Raw genomic sequence first — 16,727 nt, forward strand, 5'->3', positions numbered from 1 at the left:
AGTTGATTATAATATCTGCTGTAGAACTCTGAAAAATAGTATGGCTGTAACAAGCCCAAGTCACATTTAATGATTATCCAGCAATATCTGGATTAATGTAAAATAACTGGCTGACCCACACTCTTATAAGATCTCTCTCTCTCTCTCTCTCTCTCTCTTTTCTTACTTTTTCCACATGTAAAAGTATATTTTTCATCTCTGGAATTGCTGATTTTTTATCCTGGTGACAAAATCAGCAATTATTGTTCCTATCAATAACCTGTCTTTGCAATAGCAAAATCAATGTGTCTACATATAATGTGTCTATTTGTTCTAGGGAGATATGGAAATGTTCCATAGGAAGCCATAATCCATACAAAGAAAGAGCATTTAAGAATTTTAGATTGGTTAATGGGAGATGAAATTTCCATTGCATTCAAATAACATAATATTTTTAAAGCAAATACTGTATGTAGTTGAGCTCTGCATCTGTTTCTACTTAATTACTAAAATCTTTATGGGAATGTTTATGTCAGAATGAAGACAAGAAATGAGAAGCTAAATTTAGTTTCAGAAGCATTGAACTCCCTGTGGAGAATCTGTCCTATGGATGTTATAATTGTAATCATAAGAAGATCCATTGCTACAAAATAGAGACACGATTATCAGCTAAGAGATAGGAGGTGAAACAAGTAGAAACAATGTGAATATATTTTTCAAACTACACATATTCTCCTCGTCTGTAACTGGAATATATTGTTCTGAGCCCATAAAGGAGGGGGAAAGAAGAAGGAGAAAGTCACAATAAACTGACATTCTGTATTGTATCTTAAAAGCAATCTGTTAGTCTCTCCATTTTATTTGGAAAGTCATATTACCAAGTGAGAAATATGGTTTTTGTTATGCTCCTAATTTGGAGAGAAACTATACAGTATTTTTATGTGGACTGGGTGGATAAGAGCGAAGTCAGTGAGGCCAGTTTAAAATAATTATCTTGATTGTTGGATAAAATTAATCTCTCATGGCAAACATAGCTCATAACTCTAAGAGAATACCAGCACATTTCTAAAACAAAATTTAAATAAATGTAGTTTCCCATAATACACTTTACAATTTCAAAATTACAACCCAACAGCGTTTGGGACTACTGTAACAAAGTTTTCAACATGGAGGGAAAATTCTACTGTTTTTTAGCAAACCCTTAAAAAGGCACTTAAATTCATGAACCTAATAGGATAAATATATATTTATCTTTAATTGTGTTTTAAAGATTTTGTTTATTCATGAGAGACAGAGAAAGAGAGAGAGAGAGAGAGAGAGAGGCAGAGACATAGGCAGAGGGAGAAGCAGGCTCCATGCAGGGAGCCCGACATGGGACTCGATCCCGGGTCCTCAGGATCAGGCCCTGGGCTGAAGGCAGTGCTAAACCGCCGAGCCACCCGGGCTGCCCTTTAATTGTGTTTTAACAGTATGTAAAAAACTTTCCTTGAAATGACAAGTATGGTTTTTCCCTCATGGAGCTGAAGACTGAGAGGCAAGAACTGGCAATAAACTAACAGTAATACCACTAGTTTTTAATTACTGTGATAATTGCTATTATGGAGAAGTAAAGGAGGTTATGAGAGCATCTGTTCTGGGATCCTGGCTGCTAAGGTACTGAGGCAGAAACCAATATACCAAAATTGAAAGGTGATAAAGGTTACCTGGATGAAGAAATTTAAAAAATGCCTCCTAAGCATTGGAGCAGCGTGGGGTATTTTGCCAGAATGGAAACGACCTTAGCCCATTTGAGAAAGAACTCATGGATGGAGCAGAGGAAGTGGCAAGAATTTGTCAAAAGATAAAGTGGAGAAAATAGGCAAGACTATACAGGGGACGGTGAGGATTTGGGACTTCTATGAATAACAGGAGCCCACTGAATGTTTTAAATATGTCAGTAACGTGCTCTTTTAATAGCAAATTGAGCAACAGGGGATTGGGAGAGAACTTAAGGAAGTTTCCACAGTAGTTCAGGCCAGGTGATGGCTTGCACCAGGGTGAGAGGAAGATGTAGATTAAGATCAGATAATGCCCTGCTCTGTATAAAGTGGGAGAGACATGAGCAAGCATGACTGGCAACAGAATCACCAGCTTATTGCTTCTGTCCTGTATCCATATCTTTACATATATACAAAATATTTAATCAAACAGGTTTCAGAGAATTTCAGAGTATGATACCTGTATCTTATCTGTATCCATATCCATATCTATCTATTGTGTCACAAAATAATAATGCCTATAATCATTTGGGTATGTCAGCAGAGTCATTATATTGAACAAAAGGGGCATGTCTCCCATCCGGATAATATCCCTGCATAATTATCATTCAACCTAATGCCTGTATCATAGTGCCAATAAATCATGCAGTGGGAGCTACGTTGGCCAACGGTTCCTGTTATTAAATTTACTAAGGTGAATTTTCTCAGGACAATGACTGAATTTTATTCAATGTGGAGGAACATCAGTCATTTTTTTTAAAAAGAACACCTGACTAAATATAATCAGAAACTATAGAATTATAACAAATTCATTATAAAATATGCTTTGAAATTATGTATTATTATAACATATACATTTTAATCTGTAAGAAATACATGTCAAAATAAACCCAACAAAAAGATTTCAATTATGGAGAAATGACTATCAAAGAATAATGAACATTGTATTTCATGTTTTTCCCCTAAATGTCTGTTCTCGCTTCACTAATAATGGGCATGCCCATTTGTTAGAACATCATAATCACATAAGGAATGAATGGAATGCTAGGGACAAATTTGAAACAGATGAAGACAGCAAAGTATTCAAAGAAAACAGAGAAGGCTGGATAAACTCACTAAAGCTATTTTCTTTGAACAAGTAATGAAGAACAAACAACTCTTACTTTTTTTTAAATAAAATTGCAAATCTTTCTGAAGGAAGATTTCATTGACATGTTTTTACTTCACTTTCATAAGGCCATTTAACAGACCAGACATTTTGATTAATTTAATATAACTGCATGTTCCTCTGCTCTGACTACAAGTACAGTAAACTACAAAATGAAAAATTAAAGAAGGTGGCCTCACATCTGATGCTCTTCTTACACATTTTATTTGAAACAAGATACCAAAAAAAAAAAAGATAAGGGAACTTCTTGCAACATAAATATTTGATCTGAGCTTTCAGCAATTAGCATCCAATTTCAGTCTCTATCTAATATGTAGGCACCATATTTTTGTATTTTCTTTTTCCAGGGATATTCTTCTGTGTACTAATGAGAATACTCACTGAATGACAATGAGAGGACTACGTTTCCATTATAAAACATCATTTGTCAGTAACTGAAGATGGTCACTCTAGTATATAACTGTCACAAAATGCCCCCACTAGAGCTTTGAATGACAATAATGATAAGATCTAACACTTATGGAACACATACGGAGAACAATAGGCTTTCTAAGGATTCCATGCATTTACATATTTAATCCTCAGAAACAGCCTATGAAGTAGATGCCATTATTATCTCCATGTCACAGTTGAAGAAACTGAGTTTATAGAGAGATAAAGTAATTTTCCCAAGGCCCTAAAGAGATGAAATAGAAGAACCCAAGGTGTCTGGCTTTATACTTCATAACCTGGGATATGAGGCCAGTCAAGTGGCACAATTGCTGAAAAGATACCGTTAGCAGCAGCTTCTGGAAATATGCTGGACATAACTGGCGCAATGGAATGTGGTGTCCCTCAGGGCAGAGCCCTTGGTCACTCAAACATTTAGATCCTGGTCAGAAGAAGAGGTGCTAACCAGAAAAATGGAGGAGAGGCAACCAGTGAGATAATAAATAATAAGACTAGTCATGAAAACTAAGAGCAGGAAGTCCTTCAACTGGGTCAAATGTTGAAAGGCTGAGTGAGCTCAGGACAGAAATCTGACCATAGGTTTATACTGGATAAAGGTGACCATCTTGTGAAGGGCAGTCTCGTTAGGACAGTTAGGACAGAAACCTTAACAGAATGAGTTGAGCAAAGAAAGTAAAATGAACAAAAGCAGGGGAAAAGATCAAATCTAGAGGCCAAGGTAGGGTCTTGGAAGGGCCAATGACAGGTTTCTCAGGAGCTGTGAGTGATTACAGACCAAACAGGGCATGAGAGTTTACATATGACGTGCAAACAACATACAGCAAGATGATGGAAATGAGACCAGTGTGACACATAAATTAGCAAATCAGACACACAAAAAGGATAACAGATTAATCAAAGAACAATGGCCTCAAGTTATAGAACATCTGGAAAATAAAAGGAAGAGGCATGAATCTGATATGCAGTTAAACAATAAAACCACCCTCACAGAAAAAATCTCATAGAGATAGTTACTGAACTAATCCTCAGGGAGGCACAAAGAAGGCATAGACCAAGAATTACTTAGGAAGAACAAATACAATTATGGGGGAGATTATGCCCACACAGAATAATTTGTAATTTGTAATTTTAAAGAAGTGACATTGCAAAATACAGTCTAAATATCCACATATAATAATATTCCAGTAGGGCAATACCAATTGATTTAAATACTGCAGCTGCATAAATCCAACACGTTGGACAGATGTTCTTTGAATTCCTTGACAACAGTCTGTGTGTCTTATTAATTTTGGTATCTCTGGGGCTCAGCAAAGTATCTGGCAGCAAAGATGCTCACAAGATTGTTGTTGAATGAAAGAAATATAAAAGTGATCAATCCTGGTTAACTCAATGGTGTATATGAGGAATCAGGGTGGAAGGAGAGCAGAGAGGTCCTGGCATTTTCATTTAATGAGGCTTGGTAAGGTTCTTTGGACTCTTAGGGAAAGATGATGAAGATAAAGGGCAACTGATGGGAAGGAGTGTTGGGGATTCTGATCTCCTGCTTATCATGTCTATATAGAGGGGCCTATTCACTCACAAGAAAGGAAAAGTATAGGAGGAAAAAAGTCTCAGCATCAATCTGCCTCCTCCATCATGACTTGCCATTGGGGGAAAAGCAACATATCTGATCAGTGAATATGGGTGAAGGAATGGAACATGAGTAGATGAGCAGACCTCTTTCTTTCCTAATGTCTTGAATCCAGAATGTGCACTTTCTTTTCCTCCTTCATGTGTAGGTTGTTTGCTCCTGCCAGGAATCTACAACTGGCTAGTCTCGGGTAAATGCACTTCACTTCATTTTGGTGGAAGGTATTAATAAACCCAAATGAATCCATAGTGCCAAGTCACTTTATAATGAATAGAGGTAACATTTTGATCTCCATCTGACCTATTTTGAATCTACTTCTCATTTGGTCACAAACCTGTGTGCAGGAATATAAGGGTTTAATTAGTGATCATGCCTAAAACTGCATCATAGTCCAAGCCAGAGAGTTTTAAAATTTCCACCATAATGGATTTAAGAGACTTTAATTTCCACCATAATGGATTTAAGGGACCAAAGGAAGTACAAACTGGCATGAACAACATGACTCTTTTGAACACTATTTAATGTGTTGGGTATACTATAATTAAATTACACACACAGGGAGAAAAGAGCTGGTTTGTCTTTGCATATACTGAAGACTAAAATAGTATTCAGACTTCATGGTCAGACTTGTCCTTAAAGAAATAGGTAAGAAGGGAAAGGCAAGCAGGTAGACTTATAGAGTGCAGGCAAGTTGATTACCTCTTTCGAATATGGGCAGAAAAGGAATCAAGTTATTACCAGATGCCTTTAAGGAACCCAGACAAAGGAGAGGTTAATGGATTTATCAAATATTCAGGTACCATAAAGACAGAGAAAAACATTAAGTTTGGGAGGGGACTGAACAAATCTACTTCTATATAGGACATGCTTCAGAACAGAAACATTCACAAATTAAAATGTCTTTAGTCAAAAAATAGATAAACTTCTTAAGTTTGGTGGTATTGAGCACAGAAAAAGCTATTTTAGAGGGAATCACTGGAAGATATAAGCCTGCGAACCTTCCAAATTGTTATTTTCAATATTAAGTATTATTTTTCATCATGAGACGTAATGAAGCAATAAAATAAGAGCCATATCAAAAGCTGTACTTTCAAGAGCTATTTTCTTAATTTGCCTTTCAAATGTCCCAAAATGATACTGGCAGCTTCCTTAGAGACCCTGCTTATATAGAAGGAAGTAGACTTTTTTTTTTTAGTAATAACATTTAATCAATTTCTATTTTTCAGAATTATAATTTCTTTAGCTTGCAACCTAAAAAAAGGTATAAGTAATTTCATGTAGCAAGAACATATTAAAATGGATACTATGTATAAGCATTTTTTTTACCTTCCTTCACAATGTCACAGAAACATCAATATTTTGCCTTCAACAGGATAGATTTCAAATAGAAATCAAAGTTTGAACACTCAATTATTAAAACTCACTTAAGCACAGCAGAATGACACACAAAACAATTACTTTAGAAATATACTGGACATTTACTGGGGTACATTTACTAAACGTTGGCTGCTTATTAAAATATGTTCCATTTCAATAAAAAGTGCTTATTTTATTTCTCACTGGATATTGACAGTTGTGTTACACATTTGAACTCTGAGGTTAATCTACACTGATATTTTTTATCCATGATCTGCATAAACAAGCAGAATTCCCTTTAGTTTTATCTACTGGTTGAAGAAAAGGAAGTCGGCAGGGTTTCACTTACTTAAAAATTATAATTCCTACATTTCTTTAATGCTTCTACATTATTCACTAAAGCAAAATCTGTATTAAACTTACAACATTTCTGAGATAAATGGAAATGGTTTCCATCAGTCTGATTTCATTTTGAATAGATACTCTTTAAAATAGAGTAATTGAACAGACTTCCAATAGAAAATTCCCCTCTCCTGACATGTTTATTTCATTTTTTATAAATTTAAACAGTCTAGGATTCCGTTGGCATTTCTGCAATTACAAAACTAAAATTCAAAGAGAAAAAAACAAATAACTAATAAATTAACATAATTACAAATTAAATGTCTGTGCAACTTAATATTTTCTTAACTCACACAATACATACTATCAATACCTAGCTAGTAAATAAATAAGACAATAATTAGTGTAAACCATTTTTTTTTGTAACTCCAAAGATTTTATGAAGTACATTGGGTACTTGTAACATAGGTACTCATTTCATAATTCCATCTCCAGTCTTTAAATTATTACCTTCCAAACCATATAAGGAAAGAGTATGGGGGAGATTGTTTTAACATTTTCATAATTCATTTAAGAATATTTATTATTTCCAGATCCTCTCCCATATTTACTCTCAGAATACTTGTTTGCAAACAACAAAACTCTAGTTTGAATGATCTATTTTGGAAGACACCAAGGAGTATCCAGAAAAGTGAAAGGTAGTTGACTCTTCATGACTGAGCCATGTGTATAAGTTGATGAGTAGACAGAGAAAGTAGGCCTGATTAGAGAGGAGAAAAGCAGACATGCAGAGAAAAGAAAGCAAAAAATAAAAAAATAAAAATACTTCTCATCTTTACATATTACAGCTTCAACAAATACAGATAAACAGTAAGGGATTTGACATGCTGCCCAGAAAGTGACTGAAACTCTGTCCTAAAGAGTGGGGACATGAGTTTCACGGAAGGAGAGCTATGAGAGGTATGAGAGGTAGGAGTTTCTAGGCCCAGATAAACATTTAATGTGTAATAAGTTTTTAATAAGTACCTTTGGATAGATTGACCACAGATAGATTTTATCAGTCCATGGTAAATAAAGTAGGGCAGAGACTGCTCACTGTCTTTTCAATATTTATTTTTTCCTTTCTTCTTTTTTAGTAATAGAAAGTACTCAAATTTTATCTGGGCCTGGATAAAGAGATTACATTTCCCAGTTTTCACCACAGCTAGACATGTCCATATGACTGAGTTCTGACCAATGGCATACAAATACAAGAGATGCAAATATAAATGACGTATGCAACCCCAGGCCATGGCTTTTTTTTTTTTTTTTCTGTTTTTTTAGGCCATGGCTTTCAAGGGAACCAGATTGCTCTCCACTGCAGATGTGACAGCACAATTGACCTGCAGAAGGGGACAACACAGGGGATAGCAACAAGAGAAAAGGAATCTTGGTCCCTGGATGATCTAAGGGACCACACTCCCTGGGACCTCCTAGAAGTCCAGGCTTTCTTGTGAAAGAGAAATAAGCCTGTCTTATTTGTCATTGTCATTTGGTCTTGGTTAAAATAGCTGGTTAAATTCCTAGCACGTTTCCACCCCTTGGGTGTGGCTGGAAGCTCAAGAGGGTATATATCAAATTTATTAAGGTGTAACAACCACCCAACTAGGACTGACTTGAGCTGGGGATGACTATTCGTATCACTTTAGAAGTTTCTGGAATTATTTAAAAATGAACATTTCTTATTTATTTATATATTTATTTTAAATGATTATATTTATTTATTCATGAGAGACACAGAGAGAGAGGCAGAGACATAGGTAGAGGGAGAAGCAGGCTTCCTGTGGTGAGCCCGATGGGGGACTCCATCCCGCACCCCAGGATCACGCCCTGAGCCAAAGACAGATGCTCAACTGGGGAGCTACCCAGGCATCCTGAACATCTCTTATTTAATAGAAACAGCCAACATTATAAAAAATAAAAAATTAAAAACTATTTTACTCTTATATACTCTCTCTATACTCATATATTCTATCTCTCTTCACTTATATCTCATTTATATTCTTTGATCACAGAAATAATTAAATCAGACACAAAGATAATAATACTAAATTCAATGTAAAAAAAACTATAGATATGAATGAGAAAACCAGAGAAGATATATTATTTCTGCAGGAATTTCATACTTAATTTTGTGGTCAATTTGTTTTTTAAATAACACTTAAACACTGATTTTCCCCCCTGATTTTAATAAAATACAGCCATAGGAGATTTCCCTTTCAATGAGAAATAGGAACATTCTACCTCAGTTCATCTGGAAGACAGCTGAAAAATAAACCTTGTATCACTGGGATTTGATTTTGCCAGATCTTCATATTAACTTGTTGAAAAGTTTTCTTTAAAATTTTAAATGCCAGAGGGATTATTATACAAAATTTATTTGGGGATTGCATCTAATTTATGTCAATTTTTCAATTTCTTTAAATACAGAACACTTTTTGCAAGGTCGTGTTTCTGAATTTAAAACTGTAAACGTGGCTTCAATCATATTCCTTAAATAAAGGAAGAGTTTAAAAGTGAAGGGATGTGGATTTTAGTTACTACAGTTTTTTCTCTTCTCACTGATGACAGAATAATAATCTATTCTTATAAATACATTAACAACTATAATTATTTTCCTTTTGGAAATGACCACTATATGAAGAGAACAAACATCACTGAACACTTGCTAAACAGTATTTTAAGGATATATTGTAACTGAAACATATTGGGTGTGGATTTTCATGTAACTGAGGAATCAGCAAATCGCAACTATTTTTTTAAATAGAATGAGTTATCTTCTTTTTTTTTTTTAAGATTTTAAATATTTATTTGAAAGAGAGACAGAGATAGTGAAAGAGAGAGAGAGAGAGCAGGAGTGGGGAGGAGAAGCAAGCTCCCCACTGAGCAGGGAGTCCAACATGGGGCTGGATCCCAGGACCCTGAGATCATGACCTGAACCCAAGGCAGGTGTTTAACCAGCTGAGCCACCCAGGTGCTCCAGCAAACTGCAATTTAAAGAAATTGAGTTTTTATTTATTATCATTTTTTATATCCATGACTGTGATTCTCTTACCATCAATATCTTCATAAGAACCACGTGAATTTCCTTTTGGAATCACTATAAAATCTGTCGAATCTAAGATAGGACTTTCTCCAAAAAAATCACCAGTCAGTGTGACTTCCACCTCCTGTTCTATCCTCTTCCTGGACTGACATTCTACGACAACTATAGGAGAGAAACATTTCCAGTTGAGATGGAAGAAAATGAATTATGTCATGAAAAATATCCTTTAGCATACTTTGACTTACTGTGTCTGGCATTAACACACACACACACTAACATTTTGGAAGCAAATAAGAATATTAAATAATATGTAAAAATAGCATGACAAAGATTAACCTGGAAGATATACACTAGATTACAGAAGATTATATTAAGATGTAAAATTTGATTCAGGAACTCACCTAGTTATATCAATAATTCAACTGGTGGTCATGAACATGTGAATTTTTCAGCTATCTGTATGTTCATTGTGGCAAATACCCAGCTCTACTTACATAGTAATACTATAGCAAATACCTTCAAATAATTTTTAAAAATAAGTTCTATAACATTTATTTTGTAATAATACTTTAAAAATATTTCCTATTCTTTATTCACATGTACCTTAAAATTCATATTTATTTATTTATTTATTTATTTATTTATTTATTTTTTTTTATGATAGTCACAGAGAGAGAGAGGGGCAGAGACACAGGCAGAGGGAGAAGCAGGCTCCATGCACCGGGAGCCCGACATGGGACTCGATCCCGGGTCTCCAGGATCGTGCCCTGGGCCAAAGGCAGGCGCCAAACCGCTGCGCCACCCAGGGATCCCTAAAATTCATATTTAAATTATTTCAGTAAAATATTTTGATTTTCTCTTGTGAATTGCTTTTAAATTTACAAAGTACACTAACAGTTAAAAATAAAATTGAAAAAAATGATAATGATTTAAAATTCATGTTAAAATGTGATTATAATTTTAATTTAATATACAACATTAAAACTTTATCCATATATTTTTAAAGATTTATTTATTTATTTGAGATAGAGAGAAAAAGAGAGAGATCACAAACAGGGGAAGGGGCAGAGGGTGAGAATCTTCAAGCAGACTCCCTGCTGAGCAGGAAGCTGGATGCAGGGCTCCATCCCTATGACCCATGAGATCATGACCTGAGCTGAAACCAAGAGTTGGATGCTCAATCGACTGAGCCACCCAGGTGCCCCTGAAACTTTTTATATTTTTTTATATATATTAAATTTCAGTGTTTTCTTATATCAAGTACAGAGGTTGTCAGTGATCTTGTGAGAAACCAAAATATAATTTCTAAATACAACTACTAATTACACAAAGGAGTAATAATGCATTCCCCTGGCATTAGTTCTATAATATCATGGGGCCAAGTATATTAGAGTCCACATAAATAAAGATATTATTTCTCAAAAATATATTAAATGCTTGGGGCACTTGGGTGACTCAGTTGGTTAAATGTCTGACTCTTGATTTTGGCTCAGACCATGATCTCAGGGTCTTGAGATTGAACCCCATGTTAGGCTCTGTGCTAAGGCAGGGTGGGGGGGGATGGAGCGGGGAGTCTGCTTGAGATTCTCTCTTTCCTTCCTCTTCTGCCCCTCTTCCCTTCTAAAAAATGATAAATAAATCTTTAAAATACATATGTTAGATGCTATATTTTTGTCAATTCAGATGCACATAAAACATTAATATAAGGGATAAATGGGAATCATAATATAAAAAAGCTTTAAAAATGTATTATATCATACTGTTGTGGCATCAGTAATAATATATTCATCTAAACTGCACAATCAAATAATGTCCTCAAATTTATGTTTTTTCACAATACATACCACATTTATAAATATCTAATATAAATTCATTTTTAATTCTCAAATTTACAGGTTGATATGGAACATTTTGAACTTAGAATAAGTAGTGAAATGCAAGATGTAAATTAAGAGGGTTGAAATGACTGAGGAAAATGTACAGGCTTCTCTGGTTTTAATTAGCTTCAGTCTTAAAGCATTAAATTGGAAATTAGTGTGATCAAAGTTACAATTAGTATCATGTCACTGGTCTTGTCCTCTAAGTCCTTCGGAAATTAGTGCCCTGGCAATGCACGGATTACTCAATCACAATGGATTCGCATTCCATTGTCTTCACACTGTGACAGTAGTAGAGTCCTTTCCAATTATCTGCCCCAATGGATAGGAGCAGATAGGAATACACAAAAAGAAGGGGTGGCTCACAGTACAACAAAAGTATCCTGGGTTTAAGAATAACCTGAGTGACAGACACACAAAAACAGAAAAGAAACAGTAAACATCGATGATGATGCAGTTGAGCAGGGAAAGCAATAGGTTATGTCTGATGTGTTCAGAAGAATGAAGGATGGACTGTACAGAAAGTAAGCAATATGTATTTATGTAATTGTACTTATTTTTTTCTCAAGGGCATTTGTAGACAAAAATAATTACCAGAATAGGCTTTAGACTTCTGCTAAAATGATTTAATAACTAATACACAATCTGTTTCAGAACACTGATGTTACTACTGGGTTGTGCTAAAGCAACATAGGCTATTTATAGAACTCACACTTGATTTAAAAATTGAGTAATTACCAACAGAAGTGACTTGATGGAAAATGCCTTTTTGTTTCTGCAGCATGTTTAACTTTCTTTGAAGAAAACTGCAAGAAATTTATGATTTTATGTTTTCGCAGGCGTTGTTTCAGACTGAAAAAAATCTGCTTTAAATCTTTAATCTGGGAAAAACAAAACTGTGTCTGCAGTCAACATGAGCAACGTTGCTGCTAGTATTTCAACAGAGTAATGTCTAGGCTTTATTATATCACTTTGATCAGATGACTGTATTATAAATTTTGAACCATTCAGCTCTATGGAAAATATACAAACAATTATATTCCAGAAGGAGATAAAAGAAACGCTTTGGCATTTTTCTGGAGCATTCAGAAGATAATTTAGTATATTTGAAACATTTATGTGTTGATAATTTTTTCACTTAAGACCAAAAATACTTCAAGTAAAATAAATGACATTTACTGTCAAAGGTACTGCTAGATATGTGGATTTTTCCTTCAGTTAAAATTAAATGACATAAGGCATTATGTAACCTTGGCCTTCAGTGTATCTGGGGAAATGTCATTATCCACAAGCAAAATTTACTATTTTCTCTTCTTTTGAAGGGTGGTGAAATAATATATGCCAGTAGAAGACTAACTCTGTTTCACTACCAAAGATTGATACTGGAAGGAGAAGAAAAATTCAAAATTTCAGGACTCCTTTTGGCTCATATGTATTGCTCAAGTGAGAGGCTCCAAAATAGGTATCTCTTTGCGGAGATGAGCAATTCAGTATTCCTTAGTTAGGAAGAACTATGTGTAAGGCCTGGTAAGAGGTTGCTTTACAGATATCTAAAAGGATTTGTGTTTCTTAGGCTTACTCTGGAAAGAAGATGAGAAAAGCAAGCAATGTGGAAAAAGTGAGAAGAGTATTGAGGAAAGAGAACACACAGAAACTTCAGAGAAGTTTGGAGTATGGGAAAGAAAAAGAGCGGTCGCTGAGAAAAAGAAAGGCATTTTAAGAGTAGGAATTTTTATGTTGTGTATATGGTAGTGAAGTGAACCTCCTTGAAAACTTCAGTACATTCCGACTGGTTTTTGGAGGACATCATACAAGTTTAGTGTCTGGGACAACAGAGAATAGAGGGATCAGTGTCCCCATAGGACAGTTCTTAGATGAGACTTAGAGTTACACAGAAGCTGGAATCTGGCAAATAAATGTGACGCAAGAACCAAAGTACCTGGGAATCTTATAGATCCAGGGCAGGTCTCTGAGTCCCTCACAGAATGTGGGATAAAGGGGCCTGAAGTTAATGTTATTTTCTATATTAGCTGATCCCGGGGTTTCAGCAACAGGAAGAACAACAGGAAATGGTGTGGTTTGGTGGAAACATCATTGGACTTACGGTTAGGAGACCAGATTCAGTCCTGGCGCTCCTACCAGTAGGGTTATTCACTTCACGATTTACTTTCTCTGGACCTCAGTTCTCTTGCTTGTACCAGAAGAGACAGGATTAAAGGAGCCTCTAAGATCACTTGGAATCTTAGTGTTTTGTGACTCTACAGCATACCTACCTTGAGGGCATTTAGAATGTAGTGCCTGAGGAAGTCCAAGAATAGGGTATATCCAGTGTATTGCTTGGATTTCTCCACTTTCTATTCCCAGGGTTCTAGTTAGGAAGAGTGAACAAAAAATATGAACACTTTCAATATTAGCATAAAAGAGAATATTCATTATTAACTTAATGGTATTTTAGCAAAGCTCATGAATTTAAACTCTGATAGAGAGAAACTATGAAATACACCACATTTTCTGCAAGTGTTATGAACACTTCAAAGCAAACCCTGGGGAATTATCACAAAGAAAAATGTAATGCAAAGATTGTGAGATGGAACTTAAAACTGAAGAGCTTTTCCCCTGCTTTTAAAAGTTGGTATTTATTGATGTGACTAAAATGTGATTAATCAGAGGTAATACAGTTCCTATGGGTTGTATTCTAAATTGGATAGGCAAAACACAAAACACAAAAAATGCCATTAAGTACAAGACATCAGAAAGTGATAAAGAGGGACGCCCGGGTGGCTTAGCGGTTTAGCGCCTGCCTTCGGCCCAGGGCCTGATCCTGGGGTCCCGGGATCGAGTCCCATGTCGGGCTCCCTGCGTGGAACCTGCTTCTCCCTCTGCCTGTGTCTCTGCCTCTCTCTCTTTCTGTGTCTCTCATGAATAAATAATAATAATAATAATAATAATAATAATAATAATAATAAAAGAAAGTGACAAAGAACCTACTTTTTGGGGATATTGGTTAAAAAAGGCCATTTGTCAAAATATTGTTAAGTCTGTCATACACCATCAAGACAACAGTAATTGTACAAAATGGTTCTGATCATTGTTGACAATTGGCTTTTCTTGTTAAAAATGAAACAGAAGACACAGCAGGCAGGACCAGCTTCACGAGCACATGACTTGAGCAACACACAGCACGTGGACCCCACACCTAGAATTGTTCCATGATTGTTTAACACACCACTGTAACCGTCCTGAAATTCTCAACCACTTTTGAACAAGGGCCCTCTCATTTTCATTTTACACTGGGGCCCACAAATTCATAGGGTGTCTTGACTATAGGAATGGTGAAAATCGTGGCAGAATGGACACTAATGGGCTCACAGAAAAGAATTTTTTTTTTTAATGTGGAGAAGAAATATATACACATAAGGCAAAGACAGAATTTCCTTTTAATTAAGATTTCTAGATCATTATTTAATTAAATTATAAAAGCAGAGAAAACATATATTTTGGATCATTATTGGAGTTGGCTTAAACTTCAGTGAAGCAAAGAGAATCCAAGCAATCTGTATCCTGGCAATAACACAGTACAGCAGTAGTCATAGTGGTGTTGCCTCAGGGTGTCATACACACCTGGCACAGGGCCATCACTTGGTGAATGTCAGCATCCCAAGTCCCAATACTTTGCCAAGACAAGCTGCTTCAGGTTGTTCTCTAGAGATTTATTATTTGTTGTCTCAGCAATAAGTATTTTCCCAGTCAAAAAGAATCCCTTTGCATGTCTCTGACTCTGATTCATTGACATGATACTTAAGGTTGACTTGCTCATCACTCTGAACTTCAAATCCCTCTGAACGTCAAATGATATATATTCTACCCACATAACAAATGTATTTTCCTCTTCGGAACATATAAATTTCAACACCTCAGAGAATATAAAATCATGAGCTTTACATTACATAACACAGAACAGAAAGTGATCACGTCAGCGCCAGTCAAAATAAAACCATTTTTCTTCAATTATCCTTACTTAAAAGTTACCTTTTCATCTCTGGGCTCAATTCGTCAAAATTGTCAATTGGCCAGTTTTCTCTGTTTGCCCTCATCATTTGAACAATGACCGCTGTTTTGTGTAATTTCATAATGTTGGGCATGAATAACACTGGGATATCTATATTCCCCTTAGGAGGCAATACGATTCCTATAAAAACCACAAAAATAATTTTTAATGTGGTAAACATTTTTAGAATATAGACAGCTGAAAATAATCTCCTAATTCCTGTATTGACTACCAGCTTTTCAAAATCACTTCGGAGCAAGAAAATGCTTTATGCTACATTATAAGTACCCTGCACTGGCTTCACCAATTTTCCTCACATGCCATCAACCCTATTAAAAAAACATATTTTATCCTGAGGCAAGAAGCTTCTCCTGAAGAGTCTGGAAGGGATGAGGAAATGTCAAAAGTGAAGGCTTGGGTTTCCCAGAGTGGTAAAAGAACCATAAAACCCACGAGTCTTTCCAAGTCTTTCCACAGTTTTTTTAAGGATTTTATGTATTTACTGGAGAGAGAGAGTGTGCGAGCATGAGATGGGGGAGGAGCAGCAGAAAAAGGAGAAGCAGGCTCCTCGCTGCTGAGCAAAGCTCCATCCCAGGACACTGGGATCATGACCTGAGCTGAAGGAAGACCCTCAACCGACTGAGCCACCCAGGCGCCCCCCAAGTCTTACTACACTTTGCAAAAGCCAAAGCACAGCAATTTTTGACTCTTTAATTATTTTGTGTATTTCTTTTTCCTAGACCATAACAGCTCCAGGTTTCTGTTTGGAGTACTAAAGTTGTTACCAGTAAACTGTTCATTTATTTAATTGATCCACCAGGGAAGTCAAAGCTTATTTGTGAAAGAAAGGGGGATTTGCTCCAGGCTGTAAACACCAGAGGACAGAAAAACTGACAGAAAAACTGACGGCATTTTCTTGTGTTCTAATAAAATTCAAATTTTTCAACCTTCACTTTTCATAAGAACTGCGTACAAAATTTGTTAGACGTGAGCCTGCTCAGCTCCACCTATAGATTCTGGTTTATTCAGTCTGGG

The 16,727-nt window shown here is 35.7% G+C and overlaps 1 protein-coding gene across 3 annotated transcripts in view; it reads right to left on the minus strand.

Moving 5' to 3' along the window:
- CFAP47 (cilia and flagella associated protein 47) overlaps nucleotides 1-16,727 on the minus strand; it is a 513,403-nt gene that overhangs the window by 49,394 nt on the left and 447,282 nt on the right. For all 3 annotated transcript variants that reach the window (XM_077887395.1, XM_077887396.1, XM_077887394.1), the window contains 3 exons: nucleotides 15,674-15,833; nucleotides 13,918-14,012; nucleotides 9,777-9,929 (listed from right to left, as the gene is read on the minus strand). In XM_077887395.1, coding sequence (XP_077743521.1) covers nucleotides 9,777-9,929; nucleotides 13,918-14,012; nucleotides 15,674-15,833 — 408 coding nt within the window. The remainder of the gene's footprint in view (nucleotides 1-9,776; nucleotides 9,930-13,917; nucleotides 14,013-15,673; nucleotides 15,834-16,727) is intronic.

Source organism: Canis aureus, chromosome X (assembly GCF_053574225.1).
Source record: "Canis aureus isolate CA01 chromosome X, VMU_Caureus_v.1.0, whole genome shotgun sequence".
Lineage (NCBI taxonomy): Eukaryota > Metazoa > Chordata > Mammalia > Carnivora > Canidae > Canis > Canis aureus.